The 24,413-nt window shown below is 48.2% G+C and overlaps 1 protein-coding gene across 2 annotated transcripts in view; it reads left to right on the top strand.

Annotated features, from left to right (window-relative positions):
- The window catches only part of MYO15B (myosin XVB), a 961,787-nt gene that overhangs the window by 757,346 nt on the left and 180,028 nt on the right, over positions 1-24,413 (top strand). For both annotated transcript variants that reach the window (XM_086930750.1, XM_086930751.1), the window contains one exon: positions 5,876-6,024. In XM_086930750.1, the coding sequence (XP_086786876.1) occupies positions 5,876-6,024 (149 nt within the window). The remainder of the gene's footprint in view (positions 1-5,875; positions 6,025-24,413) is intronic.

Genomic DNA, 24,413 nt, shown 5'->3' with positions numbered 1-24,413 from the left:
CGTAGACAAGCCGCGGACAACATTAGACGAGTCTTACAATACGTAGAAAAAGGACAATTCCATGTATGAGACAGCAGAGAGCTAGATGCCGAAAAGGCCTTAGTTATGGTAATCTGACCTTTCCTTGCTCGAGGTTTGGAAAGGATCTTAGACGAACCCAGTACAGACTTAGGTGTTGGCTAGTTACAAATCCCCTGTGGTGCGGGTCCTGGTCAGTCGGGAACAATCGGAGGAGACCTATCTGTTAAGGGGGGCATGACAGGGTTGGCCCCTCTCTCTTCTATTTGTGCTGGCCGTAGTACCCCTGGTGCTAGCCATCCGACAATATGCAGACATTAGAGGGATGCCCTTTGTGGGGGGGGGGACCAGCCTTCAATATACTTGTTAGCAGATTAAATTCTCGTCACAATAATAGACGGAATAATCTCCATCTCCCATATTATGCAGCTTTTGGAATCCTACGAAGAGGTGTTGCCCTTCAAGGTGAACCTCGATAAGTTACATATTCTCAGTATGGGTCTAACCACGGATATCAAAAGCAGCTATGCCCCCAACAGCAAACTAAAATCCCCGGAAGTTCTACATTAAGCCAAAACACAGCATACTTTATGCGATAAATTACCCTTGACCTAAACAGTTAATCAAATCTGACCTCCACAAGTGGCAACCTTTGTATATACCCTGGTTGGGTAGAGTGGCAGTGATAAAGCAGAACATTTTGCCTAAGCTTTAATAGATTTTTCAAGCGCTCCAAGACAAATTTCCAGAAAGCTACTTGAAAGCACTCAAGCAAGTGATAGACTTCTCTAACTGAGTAGGAGGGAGAGCTCGAGTCTCCAGGAAAATATTACAGGCCTCCAGGCGTTCAGGGGGTCTGGGCCTCCTAGATAGTAAAAAATACTACCAGGCGACCCAGATTGGAGTCTTGTTTGAGTGGTCCGTATGTGAAAATGAAAACCATTGGATCCATATGGACATGGCTGTAATGGGTTGTGCCAGAGGACCATCCCTTAGTCTCCCAGATATGCCATACCCCAAGTTTGCTATGTTTCCAATATACTGAAGCAAACCATGGATATTTGGGACTCTTTTACAAGGGACCACTACATGACAACCTTCCCCTCCCCTTTTACCCTGCTACAGGATAATGTAGATTTCACCCCAGGGATCATACCAGGTGCTCTTGTCCACTGGTATGAGTGTGGTTTCAAATTTGTTACGAGATCTTTTCCTGGGAAATACCATTATAGATTTTGCCCCATGTAAACAGGAATACAACTACCAGGAACTTGACCGTATGAGTTACTTCCAGCTACTTATTGATAAGACTTACACACTCACACGTGGTTTAGTTAATCACGTATTATGTTTGTTGGTGCTGATTGGTTAATCCTCCTAAGTGTGAGATATGTGAGAATGAACTGAATGCGATATCCCCAACTTGTAGGGAACGTCCCCAATCTGCAAATATTCAAAAAAGTAATTAGTGTTATTCCAAACCATATTTTTTCTTTATTTTCTTTTCATTTCAGTTTTTGTTTAGAATGCTTTATTGAGATAATAAACAATGTAAAACATCAGTAAAAAGTCATGTAGCGAGAGGATATGAGTAAAACAAAAACATGATATTAAAGCAATATCAAAACTATATCCCCATAGGTAAAAACTGTACTAAGAGTAAATGCAATTTTAAAAGGGTTTACGGAAAAGAGAAAGGGAGGAAAGAGAGAAGAAGAAAGGAGAAGAAGAGAGGAGAAGGACATAGAGGAGAAGAAAAATAGGAGTCCTACAAGTAATGCAAACAAGTCAATTTTAAAACAAGATTAGGAACATGGTGAAAACAAAAGTATGCAACAAGCAGAGTCAGTTTGATACTCTGGAAAGAAAGGTAGTTAGTGGCAACCATAATAAATCTCTTTTAATCAACCCACTCAGTAGAGGTAGCATAAGTTCGGTCCAGTCCTTGATAATGACATAGCAAATTCCACCTTTTCATTTCAGTTTGAAGTATCCAACTTATGCTGTTTTCAAATGTAACAATCTTTCTTCACATAAATATGCCCAATGCATTTCTCGCTTGTGCCCTTCATCAGGGGCTCATCAGGGGCAAGATTCTACAAACATAAAAGAAAGTGTCCTCAGTATGAATCCATAACAAATGTCTCATTTTCAAAAGCATCCATGCAATTAACTATGAGGTGAAATCGAATATGACTGTGTGATTTAGATTACTTCAATGATGTTGGCTTGCTGAGGTTCCTAGTAAGTATACTCTTGTGACCAATGAATCAAAATGTGATGTGCCTGGGTAAAACAATAGACGGTGTTCTCCCGTGAGAATACATGCAAATTCCTATAAAATGTGGTTGAAGAGTGTAAGATTACACTTGATAAGACACTAGTATGCATGTTGATTTACCACAGTGTACCGTTTTACCTCTGCCATAATGATATGAGCCATCACAGGTTTTCAACCACATTTTATAGGAATTTGCAGTAGTCTTCATCATAAGTTTGAGAGCTAAGGATAAGCTTTGTTGAATTACGATACAGACAGGGGGCTGGAGTATGGGTGCCCTAGATCTCTGTGAGCCTTCCAATTCTTAAACACTAGAGAGAACCTATGTTAGATATTATATGCTACTCATGCTTAATGTAAGGGGTAGTAAAGTACAACCCTAGGCAGATTCCAAAGTGAGGTATTTTAGTTGGGAAGGGAGTTCTTGTCGGGCGGATTGTGAATTTCTCATAAAAATGTGTTTTTGACTCATGTATAATATATATATATATGGAGAAAAAATATGTTGTTGGAAAAAAAAAAGAAAAAGAGGAACAGTAATTCCTCCAATGCCTTTGAAGCAGTGACTCTTAACGTATGGTCGGTCTGCCATGTCTTCTCGGGAAGTCTGTGACTGTTTACAAAATGAAATAATATTAGCTGATTAAGGAAGTATGTAGTTCAAAAACGGGGGGAAGGTAGAGGGAAAAGCTAGGTCCACCCTCCTATTCTAACTATAGACCTACAAAATCCAAAATCTCGGATAAACAACCTACCAGGAGAATATCGCTCAGTTATAGGTGAAAAATCTAACAAAGAAGGAAAAATGTCCTTTCTTGAGTCCCCTCACTCACTAGGGGCATGGTTTCAATAAGTCAGGTGTCCCTAGTGGATATCTAAATTTGCCATCGCTTTCTTACGCCCAATCATTCAAAGTACGAGCATGTGCCTACGGGACACCTAAGCGGTGCTGTGCCTCCTCCAAGACTTACAATTCGATCCAACAACCAACATCCTGATAGTCCTTGATGTGGAAAGCCTTTATACTAGTTTAATGCACAAGGAAACCTTACAAATTCTCGAAGAAGTACTATTTGAAAACCCATGGGTTTACCACACACCCGGACACCTTCCTATTGATATAACACTTTCGATTTTTGCATGTTTCTATTTGTGAATTACAATATTTTGTCATTTGTATATTTGATGTATACTAGTTTCTTTATTTTCTATATTGTTTTGAGGTTCAAATCATAGAAATTCTATAGGTGGGGGGCCCCAGTTTCTAGTATTGAATTAGTGGGTGTCCACTGAAGTCAAAGGGTTAAGAACTGCTGTCCTAGAGAGTCTAGAGAGTCTCCAACCCTACTTAGTTGTCCTCCTAGCCAGAACTGTTGGAGATTTCAGTCCCTGACGATGCAGTGGTGTAGACGCCATTAGATCTGATGTTGGCTCGGGTCCGTCCCCCTCTTCCTCATGATCAGAGACACTGGTTTTCTGTTGTAAAGTAAATAGGCAGGATAACAGCAAATATGTAGAAGTCAGCGTAGAGGTTTATTAGAGCAGATAACAGAAGTAATCCTCTTCCCAGCTGACCCAACTCGTAACTGACACAAGATAGAATCATTGGGAAAGGCAAGAGCATAGAACAACCTAACACTCTGGAACACTAAATGGGAAAGGACACAAAGAAAGGGCTAATAAGATAAATTACAACATTTTCCCAGATTTCCCTTATCTCGCAACAGATCCTTGCAATGTTTATTCATTATTTTTAAGAAGGCTATAGTCCCCCACCTGGTGCACCATTGCCACTATGGGACTGGTACGGGTGCCTTTGGATTGTCACTGGTGGAAATTCCTGTGGTGACATTCACCCCCTTCTTGCCTCAACTTTCTCCAGCGCCACCTCCTTTGCTTCGCACCTGGCAGCAGTGCGACTTATGACTTCTGAGCCTCAACCCAAACTCCCCTGATGCCAGTAAAGGGACTGTTGACGCCATTGCCTGCGCTAATGTGGAACACTCTGGTTCCATTGTCGGGACAACCGTCACCATGACAGTCAAGTTGATGAGAGAAGATCAATGTTTACTAGAAGAGTAGCAGCTTACAAGACAAGCTGTTAGCTTTGGGTGGTATGGAGACACTATCCGCACCCTGTTTGGGACTGATTCAGACCCTATAGATGACATCAGGATAGATGATAATAGCGAGGCTACCCGTTTCTTGTCCATGAATACGGAATCAGAGTTTCAGGCCTTTGGGGTTGATAGTGGAACCAATCCTTATCCTGAACTAGAAATGGTGAACCCTTCTAGTTCTCTTCCCCCGACCCCGTGAGGTAGCTTCTTAAGATACCTTGGTGAGATGGGCAGGAGTGATTTTAGACCTCGCCCTTCCATCAATCAAAGTATAAGCCATCATCCTCACTGAGATGCTTCTGACATCTAAACAGTAATCTGAGCCCCTCTTGCCTTTTTAACACAGCCTTATTATACCTGATATTAGCTGCATGGAAAGAACTCCATCACTAGCTGAGAGCAGGCTGGTGGCCGGGCTCCACAGATCTACGCTTGCTGATCCCAGTTTTGTGTCCAGCCACTCCTCACATGGGAGCGTAGTGCTACAGGCGTTTTGTGCTAAGCTTTTTCAGCAGGGTTCTAAGCATAGTTTCCCACGAGTCCCAGTCAACAGGGAATCAATCAAACTGGATAGCACTAGTTGCTGGGAGAGTGCCCTGCACTAGCGTTATCACTGCTACTAGAAAGTCTGTCACCTATATCTCTGACAGACAAAGACTAGTCCACCGGAGGAGACTCGAAACGCAGGCCTTGACAATCCCCCTTTGCTCCCACACATACTTTTTATTTGTCAGGGAGGTTGCCTGCTGTGAGTGATGCATTAGGGTGCTTTTCCCTGGTAGTCATGGCTTTTGGAAGACTGTGACACCATCTGCTGTCTATCGATTTTCAAAGTGAATTTCTCCTCTACAGGTCAGTTTTTAAAATTACTCCTGGGTATGATGAGTTGGAGTTGTAAGGGTTTAGGGTTTTTTGTTAGGTTTAGACAGGCATCTCACAGTCATGTCCGCTCGCCTAAACAATATCTTTGCCCCCATGGTGCAGATGTTCTTCTTGCCTAGACAGAAGGTATGTTTCCCTGGGATGCACATGTGTCCAAGCATGAGCTACGTTTTCACTAAGTACTTGTGAGCTAATGTCCTGTCTCTCACAGTGTTAATTCCTAAGGAGCAGGCACTTCCTTTACATACAGCAGTGATTCCTAGAGAGCCTGTGTTTTTGTCTCAGTCACCTCTTCAGTGCCTATGAGCTTGTATTCCCTCTCACGTGCTTTGTCAGTGTCTAATAATCATGTGTTACCACCCCCCACACACAAACACACTATTTGTTCTTGAATATTGTCTCAATTCAGCTGATTTCTCCCTGTGGTGCCCTTTGAATAGAGGGTCACTCAGACTTTGGTGAATCATCATTGTATTAAGCAAGCAGAGCTCTTGTAACATGCAGAGTCATTCCTGAGAGGTTGTATACATCCGGGTTTTGGACATGGTAACCAATGACAATCTTGTGTGCACAGGTCAGGTGGTGAGGCCCATCCGAGGGGAGGAATACATCCATGACTTCTTATTGGAGGATAACTCGGTGAGCCTGGAGTTCAGACGCATCACCTGGAAGACATCACTGCACTTTGAGAATGATATATACACAACCGTCCACTATAACCAGGTGAGCAGGTTATTTGGGGACCAAGGTCAGAGCTTCACCTCATTCTCATCACAGATCCGATACTGCATATTGCTCTCTACCCAAGTAGGGTACTGCATGTCATTTCCTCAACAGCTAGACCACTGCATCTTGCTTTCAGCCCAGCTAGGACTCTTTCCAGAACTAGGGCACTGCATCTATTGCTTACCGTAGGCAGATGTGCACTTCATTCACACCCTAGCCAGATAATGCCTTTCGTAATCTCACCACAGGTAGAACACAGTATAACTGCTTAACCACAATAGGACACTGCCTCTCATCCCCATCGCAAATATGACAGCTGCCTCTCATCCTCACCACAGCTAGAACTCGCCAGTTGGTGGCTGCACCCAACATCTTCTGCAGGTGAGGGATGGCTGGGTTGCCCTTTATTCACCCCACAGGCAGTAGATGCACTTTATTCTGTCCACCAGCAATGGGCCAAACTTCATTCTCATTCATTGGCCTTCAGTGACTCAGCAGTTGCTGCTCCATTCGGGTCTACACCAATTTGTCAGATGCATACCGCTTGAGTCTTTAGCAGTTCGCAGTTACCTTGCTAGAGCTTTCAATTGTCATGCAATCACAGCCCGGACTGGCACTTGATCAGGGTATTGTGAGTCCATTCAGAAGCCAGAATGAGTCTGGGGATGCCCACAGGCACCAGTGTCCTTCCATTTCACTTGTTCATGTTGCACAGTCATCAGAGAAGTGCTGAACCTCACTCTTTCCTGAACAGTCTCTTCTTCGGCAAGGCAGGTTTTTCCCTCTCTCAGCAGGCAGGCAAGATTGTAGGCACTGCAGGGTAGGCACTCTGGTCCGCCATACACATAAACTTAAGATGTGTATTTGTATAGCACACATTCACCCAAGGGTATCTTGGCTCTGAATAACAGATGTTTATTGTTACCCAACTTAGCCCCTTCCATGCTCATGACAAGCTCAGCTCGTCATGCAGTACAGTGCTCCTGTGCTCATGACGAGCTGAGTTCGTCATGACCACACCCGTTTTTATTGCTGTCCAGCACAGGAGGGGAAACTTGCAAGCAGCGTTAAGCAGAACATCCAGTTTTCAGGTGATTTCCCTCAGCTCTTGGAGACTGGCTAGCAGACAGACACCAGCCCTGGATGCATACCACTTCTCTGGGTACTCTGTGTTGCACTACCTGCCTTGGTCCAAGAGATCTTCAAACTGGATCAGAGTGGGGTGATTTTGGTCTCACTTTTAAGCACATCTTCCAAACCGGGGATGTGGTTCCCCTGTCTGAAACTGTAGTGGTTTGAGGTGGTTCTTCTTCCAAGTGTTCTTCCTGGGGCTGTTCTCCAAACACAACCTTTGTTTAGAGTGAGGTTTTACAAAGCTGGTACCACTAGGGCTAGGCGCTAGGTGGCGCACAAGCAGTATGTTCGAAAACAAATAGAGAGAGAGGGCAAGAGACACTCTCAGTCCCCCGGGTTGAATGTATAAAACAAAGAAAGAGTGTCATGCGCAGAAAAGGTTGACATGTTTCTGCAGGAACCTGTGAAGTTTGTTTTTTAAAAAATCCACGCCCCATAGGTCTCGGGAGGGGGTGGAGGCGACAATGGCACACCGCCCGCAACGCCTAGCACCCGCTCGGCACCTAGCTGCTCCTGCTCCGGACCCCGTGATCCCGTTCCTCACAACTGAGGTAATTCCCACACTTGTGGTTTGTTTTCGTGCACTTATTTTTACACATATAGCATTATTTTAACTTTCACATCCTCTGGTTAGGGTGGGCCTTAGCGCGCCCACACCGCCGAGGTACACGATACACGGTCCTGAAGAATGCCCAGTAAATCATACACTTAAACGGGCAGAAACATGTCGACCCCACTATAAGTGGAAACTTCCATCATAACTTATGGTAGTTCTTCCACACATATCTTTTAACCATGTCTAGACTGACCAGTGAATAAATTTTTTGGTTAGTACAGTCACAGACATTTTTAAATCACTTTTTCACATCACTGTCACAAAATCCAGCTCCGCAGTAATCTGGCATTGTAGCACACCAGGGAGGCATTCGGCTTCTCCTGGTGAGCCCGATGATGAAGCATGTCACCAACCAGGTTGGTGAGTGAGGGCTTCTAAAAAATCCCTACAAGGGTTCCAGTGTGTCCTCAGAAGGGAATTCCTTACAGTCTTTGCCTCTGTGCTCATACACAGACCTTTTCTGCGCATGGCACAAGCAGTATGGCCGCACATCAGTGAGGCTCCTGCAGCCTGGTGCTTTTATCTGACATTTATCCTACTATAAAGCTTAAATAAGTCGGAGTTCATGGGGCGGACGGCTGTGGAACACTTGTGGGAGCTCCACCAAAAGTTTTGGATGCTTTGGGAAAGGTTTGCCTGAGAAGCGCCCGACGAAGAATCCACCAGGCGTGAGGGGGTCATCGCGGTGGAACGCTGCATCGGCTCTGAGATCTGCGCAAGCCCGTGGTCTGCGGCGTGGAGTCTGGGCCCAAGAAGGAGTGTAGCCGAATTGCAGCAAAAAGGAAAGGCGCAAAGAGAGACCCGTCAGACACAGGAATTGAAGGAAGATCCGGATGGGCTGCAGTGTGCGACAAACAGGTTTGCTGTAAGGCGCGGGGGGGGGAAAGACTGCTGAGCAACACTACTGAGGCCTATAACTGAGCGGCTACGGAGGCCATAATAGGCTTCCAGTCGGCGGTCTCAGTGCGGGCAAAGAGTGAGTGCGACATCGGCCCCGCGATTAACCTGGCAGCGCGCAACTGTCCCGGCGGCTGGAGGGCACTGCTGATGATCACTGCAGACCCGGGGGACATGCAGCAGGCCCGGCATCACTGATTGGACTGCGGAAGGGGACAGAATTGACGGCGGCAATTGCGGGGACCGGCGTTGAGAGACCTTGCGCAGCGTATGTTGGACCCCCCGGTGGGCTCTTGCTGAACACTGCCAATAGCGTGGGTGGGTAGGAGGTCTCTGCCCCCTGCAACAAGCGGGAAAAGACGTTGGCTGGGCCAGGCTCCGAAGCAAGGAGCGAGGGTCAGGACTCAGCCTGCCTGTGAGTGTAGCACACCTGGAAGGGCCGCCACCCCCCCACCATCTGTGCCCTTGCCTGTAGCACGAACCCTCAGTCTGAGGCTTAGACCCCCCTGGAGCAAACATGCTAAAATCGCCAGTGGGGGCCTGAGAACGCACAGGGCACTACTGACAGGGAGGCACATCAAGAGGTCGGTATTTCGCTACGTGGATAAAGGGGGCCGTTTGAACAAAGCCGGCTTGCTGAGAAGCGAAGGCCCTAGCAGGGGGCGCTAGTTCGGCCTGACAGACTGGGACTACCTATTGGCTGGTTGCACTCTGGGAGGTGATATTGCTCCCCCAGCCACCTCACGCACCTGATATTGAACGACTTCACGCAATACCCGTCACAAGTTGTATCTAGCTGGAGAGGAATGCAACTTAGTCCAGAGTCACCATGGCCACGCCTGGCACCAGACATCCCAAGTTGAATTTTGAAGCGGCTAAGCGCACTGCCATGAACATGCAAGAGAACCAAGAAGGCGACAGAAGAGACGACACGCAAGCGAGCGGGGCGACACAAGCGTCAGATGTGCATAGTATCTTACAAGAAGTGCGCCAAGGCTTTGCCACTATTGTGGATAAAGTAGATAGGATGTCCTCGCGGATGTATGCTATCGCTCATAAGTTGGAGGGACAAGAGGACCGTCTGACAGAGGCAGAAAGGTGCATATCGGACACTGAAGACACGACAGCCAGGGGTACAACGCAGCTCGCTCGGATGGAGAACCTTATGAAGCAAATTGCCGCCAGAAACGAGGACTTTGAAGCACGCAGTAGGTGCAATAATATCCGTATAGTGGGAATTCTTGAGTCGACTAACACGGGCAGGATGGAGGAATACGTGGAGCGGCTATTACCGGCCACGATTGGAGCGGAGTCCTTATCCAATTAGTTCATAGTTGAACGGGCCCACTGCTCGCTGGGGCCACGACCGGCGCCTGGTAATACTCCGCGGCCTATAATTGCAAGACTACTAAACTATAGGGGTGTGACATTGCGGGTGGCCCAGAGTAAGCAACAACTGCATTATGATGGCAACAAGTTCTCCATATACCCAGACTTCACCCCTATTGTTCAGGAGGAGCGGCGCAAATTCATAGATGTCAAAAACAAATTGAGGTTAGCTCAGATCGATTATGCGTTGCTATATCCTGCTCGCCTCAGGGTCACCCACCAAGGAAAACAGTGTTTTTTTACCAAGCCACAGCAAGTGGAGGAATTTCTCAAGCAAGTGAAACGTACGAACAGAGCTTCTGGGCCGGCGTCGTTGCAGCAGTCCTCCTCGACGGGAGCGGAAGATGATTCACAATGAACGTTGTTGGATATGTACCAGTCGAATTTGCTGCAGGAACTACCTATCCTGTGTAACTGGTAGGACACATTGAGCTGAATTACTGTACGCCAGGCACCCTCTACCCCGGAGGGCCCAGACATACCACCGTCTGGGTAGGGCTCTGGGACGGACTTGTAGTTGTGCTGGCACCTGAAGTCAGCCCCTAATGGGTATTCCCCCAATGAGGACAACCGCAGACTTTGGCGGGGATAGTTGGGTATTGTTGCTTAAGAAGGGAGGAAGGGGGGTGGGGGGGGAGGAACCAAGATGGCGACCGGGACGGACGTGTAAGCTACAGGCTCCGCGAGCCGTCCGATCCTGCACCGAAATCCTGCCACGCATCCTGATTATCCCGTGTCTAACCACAGACACGCGAATGCTTATGCCATCGGTGCTCTTTTTAGACCTCTGCCGATCGCCTACGCGGTGAACTCGCGCTGTTTACCGGCCCCTGCAGCCGACCCGGGACCTGGAGCCGATCGCCGCCCTGGAAATGGCCGGGCGCCGTCAGCCGATTTCGCTCACAGGACACTAGTTTGGACAAGAGCGCTCCTGATCGCGGAGAGGAGCCACATCGCCCCTTCCGAACTGGTAAGGCTCCTGGCCGGATCGCCCTGCTGCCACGATACATGTGAATCCGACCCGCATTGTCTTCCCCCCGGGGAGCCTGGGGACTGCACGGAGTCCATCTTGGGGTGCCCGCCCTGCCGCAACTCGTCCACTTCGCTGGTTGGTTTAACAGCATTTGTTCTGCCTCGGCCCGGACCTGTGTGCTGCTTGCTAGTCGGTGGCTCCCACTCTTCTAACTCCCGCCTGGGTAGTCGCCCCCCTGCCTTTACCGTTGGCTTGCTGCGGAGGTGACCATGCCGTCCCCTCCCGTGTAGAGGGAAGATGGCGGATCCCTCGTCCTCAACGGGAAGGATCCTGCCTATGCCTGACCAGGTGGTCACCAGGGGGGAGCGCCCATTCTGTACGAGTCAGCCAGCGATGGGACGGGAACCGACCTACGGCGATATCCTCACTGCCTTGCTTGATTTGCGGGCGCAATGGCGGCGACAAACCTACATCTTGGAACGGCGGATAGTGGGAGCTACGGACGGTCCGCTACAACTTCGCTTGACTGGCCCCTTGCTGCCGCTGACTAACCCTGTTCAGGAGACAGTGTTGCACTGCGGGGCTGTGAAGAAGCGATCAGACCTTGGAAACACAGTTGACTGTATCACTTCTGGGGAGGCTACTGTTGCGAAGCCGCCCTTCGATTCACTGCCTGATACTGTTGCCACCGGCTTAACACTGTTGCACCCCTCAGAGACTCTCCGGGCGATGGATTCCCTCCCTGCCCTCACTGTGACTTTTTCTCCGCGCCTGCAGTGTGTGGGTCGCCTAACGAAGGGGAGGGCGCCCCACCATTTGCGCGCTGCTGGTGGGGTCGACTGGGGGCGCTCGCACCTTCCTCCTCTTCGCCTTCCTTGCTGGAGGAGGCCATTTTGTTCCTTTGTCTGGCCGATGAAGAGTGTATGGCGGTGGACATGTTTGGAGGTGTTTCGGCGCTCTGGCCAGGGCTGAGGATGCTCACACGCTACCTTGCCGACTGACTGGTGATGACCTGGCCTGGAATGTTATTTGTTGTGAATTGCGCACCGGGGGGGGGGATGCTTTCCTTCTTTCACGACTGCTGTTCTAGTATCCTCTTGTTAGTCTACGTGGTTAAGATCTTGGTCCTGGGCGAAAAGGGGGTCTGGAAGTGGACTACTTGCTTATAACTGCTGCAAGGTCTTCCAATTTTGAAGCTCCGTTTGGGGTAGTAACCATTGAATTGCTCGCGAGCCTGGAGAGCTTGATAATTGTTGGCTCCTCCCCACCTTCTTCATTTTTGGGGGGTCATAGACTTGTTTGTATACTCGTCTTCCTCCCTATATGTCAAATGTGACGCTTTTTCTTTTCTGCTTTTCTTCCGATCCTCGGATCTTACTTTCTCTTTCTTTTTCTTTCCCCTTTTCTCTTTTCTTGCTACATTTCGGGTTTATGGGGCGACAGACACTCTGCTGGGGGGGGGGCAGGCCATAGCCTCTGCATGTGTGTAGGGTGGGGGGTTATATTTTAGTTTTCGTTAGTTTCTATGGTGCCTATTTATGATCTCTTTATAATTTTCTCCTTTTTCTGTTCTGGGTCTGTAATGGGGGTTCGTAAGGAGTGGGTGGCGCTGTGGGTGGTATGCAAATGCGGACTGACGCTCCTGTTGTTTAGCACTGTGCCGCCATATTTCTGGGGGGTTTATCACTACTGCCATGTTTATTGCTGCCTGCATGTGTTGCGAAGCGGATTGTATGGACTCAGTTCTCCTTGATTCAATTTTTACCTATTTATGTTTAGATCAAAACTTTAAAATTAACCTTCACTGCTCCTTCTCCTTGGCGGCATGATTCACCTTAGTGTAACTGCTGTTACTTGTTGCTATATTGCCTGATACCGCTGGGGGACCTGGATTGTCTGCATTTGTGCTTAACTGTTTCGTGGCCGGCCTGACGGTTGTAGGCCCGTATTTGTTCCCTTTTTCATGCACAATAAAGGTTTTCAAAAATTTAAAAAAAAAAAAAAGAAGAAGGGAGGAAGGGAGGGGGGACGGACACTCTTTGTGGCAAGTTGGGGTTGCTTCAGTGGGAGGGGGGAGGCATCAGTGGGAGGCTGGTTATTTCAGGTTTGCATCACAAGTATGTTGAGGATGGTTTTTTCGAGCTAACTGTGTTGACACGACAGTCGCAGGTGGGATTCATGGCGTGCAGAGTAACGACATGCAAGGCACATATATGGTCAATAGGCGGGTCATTCCGGGGGTATGAGCCGACTTTATTGAAGGGATGGGCAAATGGCTAGCACTGACCCAGCGAAATTGAATATAATCACGTGGAATGTCAGGGGGCTGGGGGACCCAAGGAAAAAGAGACAGGTCCTGGATTACTTAGATAGGCACCAGACACATATAGCTATGTTGCAAGAGACTCACCTCGCTCCCCAGAGAATCCATACATTCGCGAACAGGTGGCCGACTCACAGAATATTCTCCTCCTACTCTTCCTACACTAGAGGCACTGCAACACTGGTTAAGAAGCAGGTACCTTTCCAAGTGTCCGGAACTTCTTGTGATGCGCAGGGACGCTACTGCTTGGCATGGGGATGACTGGGATCTAATTCGATAACTCTGGCATGCTGTTATGGGCCTAATATGGATGCCCCCAAATTTTTAACTACATTATGGGTTGAAATCAACGCGCTAGGCTCGAATAACTTCTTTGGAAAGGGGATTTTAATGTTACCTATGACCCCGACAGGGACAGATCTCACCCTGCACCCCACCACTACACCAAGGCGCGCCTTATTATTCAGGATACACTTGCCAACTTCCACCTACTAGACCCGTGGAGGCACACAAACCCCTTAAAACACGAAGGGACACACTACACAGCACAAGCTGCGTCATTGGCGCGACTAGATTATTGGATCATATCCAAGGGGCTAGGCACAGCTATACATAAGGAGCAGCACTTAGCTAGGATGTACTCGGACCACACTCCGGTCATGCTTACCGTATGTGCATGGAGACTTAACGCACGTATATTAGTGGATGTCGTTTTTCAGGAGGAACTAAGGGAGGAGATTCGGACTTTGTTGAACGGAACAAGGGCACAGTGAAGAGTGTGTAAAGAGTGTGTAAACCATCTGGGAAGCATTTAAAGTCACACTCCGGGGGATCTGTATCTCTAAAGGGACTGGAATACTAAAAGATATCACCAACACACTGCGCAGGTTAGACGCAGAGCTTAAGGCGCTGGACAAAGCGTTGGCGATAGGGCCACGCAGCACAAGTTCAGAGAAACACTTACGGAATACATGGATATGGCACATAGAGAAACACGATTTAGGGGCAAGCAATGGGTGGCTCGCAGATAAGGGGAGGGTGAAAGGTCTGGTAAAACGTTGGCAGATACAATTAGGAGATTGCAATACTCCAATTACATAGCAGAACTGGAGGGATCAGATGGGATTATCTGGCGCGACACCGCACATATCCTACAAGCTTTCACACATCACTACACTGATTTATATACCACGACTAGAGAGGATGACCTTGACTTCGAGGCATACTTGGGTGACGTGACCTTGGGGTGCTTAAGCGACATACAACACAAATTTCTGTGTGCTCCCTTTGAGCTAGACGAGGTCAGGGAAGCCACCATGCAAATGCAATCTGGGAAGGCGTCCGGTACGGATGCCATTCCGATTGAAATTTATAAAACTTATATAGATTTAATGGCCCCTATTCTGCGTGAAGTATATGAGGAGTCTTTGGAAGTGGGCTGCCTCCCCCCATCCATAAGAAAAGCTCTCATTATTTCCCTTTTGAAGCCGGAGAAGCTGCCCCAACACTGCGGGTCCTATAGACCGCTATCCCTTCAGAATTGTGATGCTAAAATCTTGGCGAAGCTTGTTGCCAACAGGCTCCACTTGTTGTTAGAGCACCTGGTCCTCCCGGATCAGTCGGGATTCGTCCCGGGAAGAGCGACCTCCCACAACCTGAGAACGTTATTTACTATACCGCTTCCCCTGACCTACCCTTGGCGGCGGTCTTTTTAGACGCCACCAAGGCTTTCGATTCCATAGAATCGGACCACATATTTGGAATAATGTTAAGGATGGGCTTCCCGCCACTTTTTTAATCCTGGATCCGACTAATGTATCACCGGCTGGTGCTAAGGTACTCATGAATTGTCACACATCTCAGGCTTTCCCGATCACCCGGGGGACTCGCCAAGGGTGTCCCCTGTCCTCCTTGCTCTTCGCCTTGGCCTTGGAGCCATTGGCGGCAAGGCTGAGACAACACCACAATGATAAAGGCCTGCAGTGCAACATGCGGCAGATATTGATCTTGTTATATGCAGACGACATCACTTTATATGTCAGGGACCCAGAACACAATTTGAACACACTTTTTAGGGAATTTATTGTTGTTGGGAAACTGTCCGGGATTCAAATAAACTGGTGGAACGGTTCGCACTGGACTACCCATTGGAGTGGTGCGATGATGAACTGCGCTACCTGGGCATCCGAGTTACCAGAGATAGAGAGGAGTTAATGCGTCTCAATTATGGAATCGTGCTGAATCGCATAGGGGATTGTCACCCGCTGGATTATATTGCCACTTTCTATGGCTGGCCGAGCTTCTCTAATTAAGATGGTAATACTCCCCCAATTGCTGTATCTGTTCCTACATATACCATATTCTCCGGGGAGACATTTTTTTAAGGCTCTCAAGACGGAGCTGGTGCGACTAGTATGGGGCGGTAAACAACCAAAGTTGCATTGGAATGTTTTGATAAGGCCCTACTCGAAAAGTGGATTTGGAATTCCGGACTTTGAACTTTATTATGTTAGCGCACAGGCCCACTGCCTGTACTTTTGGGTGAACCAACCAAAATATATGCCACAGGTAGCGGCTTGCACACCTAGTTCCGATCGCAGGTGCACTTTATGCCGTATCGGGCGCCCGTGAGAAGACGCAAACCACTGTTAATGCTACAATCACAGCATTGTGAAACAGTGAAGGTACTGGATCCTACAACCGGCCAGCCCGGATCTCAACAAGTGGAAAAACAGAACAAGTTGGCTGGTCAGGATGATTAACAAGAAAAATCTGGACACACGCAGCCAATGTATGCTACGTGGCCGAAATAATTATATTCCAAAAGAATTTATTTTCATTTATACTTAGATTTCATTGATTTCAAAAACAACAGACATAAACGGAAGACTGTCAGCACAGTTAGTTCAGCAACATGCAATTGTGTATACGATATATACAAAATATACAAATATACAGATATACGAACAATTAAGGTGAAGAATCAAAAAAATGAACATGTTATCACACCAAAAAAGAATTAGATACAACGCATAACATTCCAAATCAATTGCAAAGTGCAAAACACCTTTAGGAAAAGTGCATTATTTATGCATGGAAAGAGAATTAGTCCTTAGAACTAAAAGCCAATGAACAGGCGGAGCTGAGGTGAACTGAAGGTGCCTGCCTGTCTCACAGGACCTGTGGTCGAATGTTTGTAGGATTTAACAGCTAGGGCCCGCAGAAGTGCTATGATTTACACCCTGGCTGCACCCTTTGTTCTTGCCACAGGTTGGGGATGTCAATGCGTTTCGAACCTTGGGTGTTATAGGTTCTCCTCAGGACAGGGACTGGGAAGGGATTCATCTGCACAGCGGGCACGGAGGCTGCCGGAGTGTAGGTGTACCGCAGTTCAAGAAAAACGTCTGTGCTGGACAAGGTAATTGACTGAAGGCATAGTGCCCGTGACGCGGTGCGAACTTGGTTGTAAGGGCGGCTCACATGTTTGGCTCTGGTGCTGCAGGCTGTGTTACAAAGTAGGGATGGAGGGACGGCTGGTCAATGAAGCAAATTCACGCAATCAAGCAGGATTCAACCGTGGACCGTCGTGCTGGAGTTTAGTTCCTCTCCACTGCCGCTCCCAGGGAAAGTCAGTGCAATCACAGCATGGCAGAGCATTCGACGCCAGCTGAATAGCCCAAGGCATACTCCCCGCTTTTGCCACTTGTGTCTCACCCGGACATGCCCCTTCTTCAGGAGACGGTATTTCATAACTTTAGAGACCGGGTGGGAATTGGTACTTGGGGCGACCTGTACCAGGATGGACGGTTTAGGGACTTAGGTAGTGTCTTTCAGGACAAGCAACATAACCCACTCAACGCATTCCTGTACGTTAGGCTTAGACAGGGAGTCCGTTCTCTCCCACCGGAGCAGTGGCGTCACTAGGGGGGTGCGGACCGTACCGGGTGTCACCCCATCATGGGGTGACACCAATCTGGTTACGCTGGCTGGTTCGCTCTGCACTGCGCAGCCATCATTTTCGCTTTTTTTTTTTCCAAACAGGAAGGTTTTTTTTCAAGGGCCAACAACAATTAAAAGAATGATTTGAGCGGAAAGCTAGGGCTGATGGCAAGTGTAACAATGTGTGTGAATTATATGAGTGCACAAACCATAGATTGCTTAAAAACAACAATAAAATGGCGCCTTGTTAGAACACTGCAGCTGGCATAGTTCTTTCGCTTCCTATCTTGGATCTCACTGGACGTGCTCATTGTTGTTTTTGAAGCCAGCTGGGGTATTGGTACAGTCTCCTCTCACCAGTCTAAGGGAGACAGGCAGCTAGCTGGTGGCAGCTATGACTAGTGAGTGGAACAGGGGGGCTTATTTACAAGCCCCTTGCGCGACCAGTGCGTCACTTTTAATATGGGAAAAAGTGGCGCACCGGCGGCGCAAGGGGCTTGTAAATAAAATAAGCCCCAGGGTTTTTACTGGTATCCTTGGTCCATGCGGTAAGTCGTGAGGGGGTGACACCATGAGTTACCCGCACCGGGTGACACCAACCCTAGTGACGCCACTGCACTGGACTTCCCAATGGAACCCCCAATGCTGGCACCGCTACACTTGACCCTCCAGAACACGTCCGTTAAGTGCCTGGTTTCATTGATATTCCGCACAGTTCACACACAGAGTGAAGCACTAACTACACCGACCCGTGCACACTGGGGCAAGGAACTAGGTTTTACACTGACTGATGAGCACTGGGAATACTGCTGCGCGCAGACTGAGCGAGTCTCAGCTAGCAGCAGGCTGCGAATAATACACTATAAATACCTGCATAGGACAGGTGTGACAGGTGCCAGGCTCCACAGGCTGACTTTCTGCATCCGGCCTGGGACTGCCCAGGGGTGAATCTCTTTTGGGGGCAAGTCTTTGAAGCCTTGAATGTGATGACTAACACGCATATTGAACCGTCACCTTTAATGGCCTTATTGGGGTATGTTAAAAATGTGCAGGTGACGCATCGCAAATATGTAGCCTTTGCTCGCTTCATGGCCAAGAGACGTGTGTCCTGTTGATGGGGCAGGGGACGGGCGCCCAAGTTTAAGACCTGGATGGATGATATGATTTATTGTCAAGAACAGCTCACCAACTATGCTGAATTGATGCCTAGTTCATCCAGACCCAGGGATATTTGGGCACCACTAACATGTTACCTAATAGCGAACCCAAGGGAGTCTGATAAAGACCCATCACAGGGGATGGTCCCTTCGTGAACTTCCCACAAATAGAGTACGGTGATGACGGGGATTCAGCGTGGGGAGGTTTGATCGCTAATGTGCAGTACGGGACATGTTTTCTGGGTCGGGGAACTTATTTGGTATGCAAATGAGACTATAGGGCCAGTGGACTATCGTGCCCAACATTTATTAGAGTCAGATGGAGAAGGGGATGCCCGTTTGGAGAAGTGAAGGCCGTCCTATGAATGTATAGCAAGGATATGTTTATGCCTTTTGATGTAATGTAATATATTCCCATTCTACTCTCAATGCATGCTGGTATATGTAAGAGCACGTGTTGGACACTGTCAGAAATGTAATCTAACTCTGTTGTTAATATAAAACACCATAAAGAAAGTTATAAAAAAAAAAAGGTACCGCTAGGGCTGTCTCTACCCGCCACAACAGAGGCACAAAGAGCAGTGAGGTTTCAGCACTTGACTGTCGTCAGGTTGCCTAAAGGAGAAATCAAGGAAAGACAAAAGAGCAGGCTTCACCTATCACAACAGTCTGCAGTACCACCAATCACCTCTATCATCCAGTAAATAGCAGTGCTCATGAAGACTAATAAGCAGATTCTTGCTAATCAAAAGGCATCATAGGATATCTAAAGGAGTCCTATCTCCAGTTCCCCTGCTTCATAGTCTGGGTCTTCTCCCTTCAGCTCTAGTAATTAAGAAATACACTTCCACTGTGTGGTAGAAAAATCCTCAACCTCCATATTGTGCTAGTCTAGGCCAGGGGTATCCAAAATGGATCCCACTGCCCTCCATAGTTTGCTGCAGTCATCGTTGGAGTCAAATGTTGCTGATGGCCTGGTGGTGTGCCCAGGGAGTGTGGGGACTGCCGCAGATGTCAGTCGGCCTCCCATTGATGTAGGAGGGAGGATGCAGTGTCAGAGGAGCCACTGTGGCACAGAGCAAGGTGAGAGTTCCCACAACAGAGCATGAGGGCAATAGACTGGGCTCCCTGGGCCTATCACAGACAAAGATGCCAAGAATGAAGCCTGGAGATGTTTTGGGCAGCACCAAGGACAAGCCCCATTCCTTAGGTTGAGGTGCCAACAACAAGATGACTGTGAGGTGCTGACGTCTGGAAAAATCCAGCAGCCCTGTGAGGAGGGACAAGATCGAGGAGGACCATAGCAAGCCCGGGAGGCTGAAGGTGACAGTATCCAGACAAACTGTTGGGCACCCAGTGGAGATACCAGTGACACCTGTTTATCCTTTGGTGGCAGGTGGAGGGGGGCTCTCCCCTCCATCCCTGGTTGGAATCTCGGTTGGATGCAAAGATCCTGACTGACTGCTAATCTCAATTGGGAACAGGGCAGGGTGTAGCTTTGAACACGCTGGGCCCCTACGGGGTGAGAAAGAAGGCACTGCTGCAACCGCTTTGAGACCCACATGGCAGGGCCAGGACCAGTAGGAGAGATTTGACCATCCCACGTTTCGGGGAAAGACTACATTCGACCCAACATGGGTCACACAAAGGTTGCAAGGGAATGGCGGCAGGGGAGAGGGTGAGACCGGACAGGGCCCCATCCCCAGGGGCACCCGCCTTGACCAGGACACATCGGCTGGTTCACTCTTGCAAGCAACTGGCTCCCCTGATAAATTGGACTTGATCCTCAATGCCATGAATACATTTTGGGAAATCTTGGAGAATAAAATTGACAGATTATCCTTGGACTTCGGCATCGTCTGTGATAATCAACAAGAGCTGGCGGACAAAGTGAAGCATAACGAGGAGGCTTTTGGAGAGGTCTGCTTAACTGTCAAGAGCCTACAGGACAAACTAGCAAACCTGCTCTGCCGAGTGGAAACACTGGACCACAGAACGAAGGACGCAGAGGGGAGAAGCTGCTGCAGTAACATCAGAGTAGTGTAATTGTCTGAAAATTGAAGGGAGCAGACATGGTCACCTTCCTGGAAGCCTCGCTGGTGAAGGGGATCGGCCCACAGGGACTATTGAAATTGAACGCTTTGGAACAGGCGCATAGCGTACTGGAGCAGCCCTGCGCCCAGTGATGGCACACTTGCTATTCTACAGAGACAGAGACTTCATACTGAACAAGGCTTGATTGGTACGCTGCTTCAACGTGGACAACACATTAGTGACCATCTCCCTGCATTAAACCATGATGGTCCAACAATAGAGAGCAAAAAATTGGCTTGATAACTATAAAGCAGGGACTGATGGTGCTCCGCTCCCCAAGCGCCAGAGACGGAAACAGCGAGGAATAGCTTGAACATCGAGGCCTACCAGAAAACAGATAGAGTACGGGAAGGTGGAGGCGATTAAGGTGGCAACACACTTTCATGTGTGGTCGCAAGATGATTGCACAGAACAACGCACTGACTCAGCATCTGAAAGCTTGGATTCTGACACCTTACGAAAAATATTTATATTTGGCCCTCAGGTCATGCGCCGGCTAACAGACAACCTCTAAATACTGTGAGGAGCAGGATCTGTCTTCTGAGGCACTGATTAAGAGGAGGGGACCCTGGTTGAGGCCCTCTCAGCCTGGATGCATGACATGTGGTTGAAGGCACCTGTCGGCAGTATGACATTTACTGTAGCAGAGTGGAGTAGCTCCTGGCCAGTGGATCCTGTATTTATTTGCTCGAGGGGGACAGGAGGCAACGGACCTCATGAGTGGTTTTTGCAGCAGCCACTCTCCATTGACACCTCCCTTATGTCGCTATTTCCTTACTGGTACGCACCCGAAGAATCTGTCTCCCACTCATCACCGCACTGCCCAAGAGCATGATCTGTGGCATCCCGCAAGCTTCATCCCTCAATCCCACCCTCTTCAACATCTACATGACAATACTAGCAGACATTGTCAGAACCCACATCAAAATCATTTCCTATGCTGATGATACCCACCTTGTCCTCCCACTCTCAGCGGACCCCACCATGACGAAAACCAGCTTTCACAACTGCATTAAGGACGTCGCAGCCTTAGGAATGGGGTGCTTTGGTGGAATATCCAAGAAAGGTGTCAAGAAATGCGAAATTGTAATTCATACAACTCATGCTCCTACACCAAGCCTATCTGACACCATGCAAGTTAAAGGTAATGTACCCAGATGCTTCGGATGAGTGCCCGCGATGCCAACGGCATCCGGCAGATTTGACACATATGCTGTGGAACTGTCCACGATTACGTCACTATTGGGTATCGATATGTGAGATTTTAACAAATATAGCTCCAGTAACAAACAATGCCAGCATGGAATACTGTTTGCTGGGGCTGGGACTCAAGGGGAAGAAGGGTGGTTCGGTCACTAAATTTAATAACCTGGCGCTCATTTTAGCCAAATGTAACATCACAATGAAATGGAAAGCGGCCAGACCACTGGCATTGAAAGATTGGAATGAAGAACTGCTGAAGTGGGGCAGAGCTGAAGGGGCGGAGTTGAAAAGGGAGGAGCAGAGGGGACTGCGCAAGACACCTATATCCATGGAATGGAATGTGTTGTTAGAAGAGCTTGACGCAGTGGACATACTAGAGTACTGCCCCTAGAGGGTGAACTGTTGTAACCTGGGATGTGCGGAGCGGGAGAGGTGCTGGGGCTCTGAGATACGAAGGGGAAGCTGCTAGGGACCAGTGTACAAATGTATGGACGTCACAAATGGACAGGGTGCTGATCTGAGTGATATCTACGAGTGCACAATTTCTTATTGCTGAGCATACGGGGGGAGGGAATGGGTTGGGAAGTTGATATGTTTTGTTCACCTTCATTTTTACGCTCTGTCACATGGTGTTGCAGTATAGACCGGGTGTGGTCCATGATCACAATTTGTAACCTATCAAAGCTGTGCCACAATGAATAGGGACAAGAGGGGATATGTAATCTTAAAGATAAAATGAAAGTAGAAATGATACTGGGTAAATTTCAGGTGTACATGTGCTAAAATGTGACATTGCTGTAATTCTTGACCTTGAATAGTGTAATTACTATTATGTTGTATGTGACTTGTATCATTATGACGCAGTTGGATGGGATTCTATGCCCAGCGATGTACTATATTGCAACCCTCTAATAAAAGTATGTTTAAAAAAAAAAAAGTATGTTGCAGCCTTGATGAAAGACAACTGCCAGAAGCTCAACGCAAACAAGATCAACGTGCAGATTTTCAGCAGCCACACCTCCCTTTGGCACAACACCTGGTGGCCAGTGGAACTTGGGCATACCTCCACTCCTGAAGACCAAGCAAGTAACCTCTGCATCATCCTGGACAGCAAACTCTCCATGAAACGGCATGACAGCGTCATCTCCTCAGCTTGCTTCCACACTCTCCGCATGCTCTGCAGAGACTTCAAATGACTTCCCATCACAACCAGGAAAAGAGTGACACAGGCCCTCATCACCAGCTCTCTGGACTATGCCAACACACTCTATGCAGGCACCATCACCGAACTCTTGAAGATTCCAGACGATCCAGAACACAGCAGCCAGACTGATCCTCCAGTTGCCCAAAAGGGCCCACATAACCCAGCACCTGAGAGACCTCTACTGGCTTCCCATCCAGAAATGATGCCAATTCAAGCTTCTGACCCAAGCCTACAAAGCCCTCCACAACCAGGGACCGGCATACATGAACCACCTTCTGAACTTCCACCAACCATCCAGAAACCTCTGCTCACCTCTCCGTCTCACAGACACAGCCCATCTGCTGCTGCCGCACTGGAAGACAATCCTCCCACCTCGCCACCAAACCCTTGAATGCCCTTTCCCTCCACCTTCGAAATCACCCTTGTTGACAGATTTCAGGAAGGGACTGAAGACCTGGCTCTTTGACTGAGAACCGCAGCCCAGCGCCTGGATATCCTCACAGGTGATAAGCTGTGCAATACAAGTATTGATTGATTAATATGACTCTGGAGGGTTAGTCTTCATAACTGAGCTATGTTTACTGTTTTTGCTAAAGGACATTACCTTTTCAACCATGGGTCGGGGAGTTGGGGATAGTGGTTTTATAAGTACCCAGTTTTGGCATGTAAATACTATAACATACTGTCATGAAGATACCAGAGAGGTCAGGGTGCGGCGAGTTGGCTCATTGGTGGTGGGGAAGCAGTGTAGGCTCGGGCAGCTGGTAGGGGAGAGGGGAAGGACTTGGAGATTATGCCAGACATGACAGAGAGAGTGACGAAATACTCATTCCTCACCTAGAAAATTCGGAGGATAGGATCAGTCAGCAAACAATACAAAATATTGGTATACCTGCCACTCAGTGGTATAGATATAGCCCTTCTCTAAGAGACACTCCTAGTGGATGAGAGGTAAACAGACTGCCGCAGCAATGTCGGGGACAGCTCTATGCTACAGGATTTTCCTCTTTTTCCAGTGGGACTTTGCTATAGGTGCAACCTGTGTTGCCCTTGAAGGATGGGAGGATGCACATTGGCACCGAAGGCCCCTACGTCATAACCTTAGGGAGGCCTAATGGGCTACAGTTAACGATTAGTAGCTCCCCAACTGACAGACACAGAACTTTGGTTGGGCCATTAGGACCTCCTTGATATCTGGTGCATGCACAACATGGGGCGGAGGAAGTATTCCTTTTGCTCCCTCGTCTGTGACTTAGATGGCCGCCTTGACAAATTAGTGTGCTCTGTAAGCGTCACAGCACTGGTCACACACACAGAGTATGTGTGACAAACGCTCTTAGACCAGAACCCACTGATTATGTGAATTCAATGTGGTAAGCTTATATCGCCCATTCCTACTTGGCGGCTCCTGTCACGTATTTTGAATGAACCCACTTTCAGGGATCCCCTAGCAGACA

The sequence above is a fragment of the Lissotriton vulgaris genome, chromosome 7 (genome assembly GCF_964263255.1).
Source record: "Lissotriton vulgaris chromosome 7, aLisVul1.2, whole genome shotgun sequence".
Lineage (NCBI taxonomy): Eukaryota > Metazoa > Chordata > Amphibia > Caudata > Salamandridae > Lissotriton > Lissotriton vulgaris.
The sequence above is the reverse complement of the archived record's forward strand: the minus strand, read 5'-3'. Positions and strand labels throughout refer to the sequence as shown.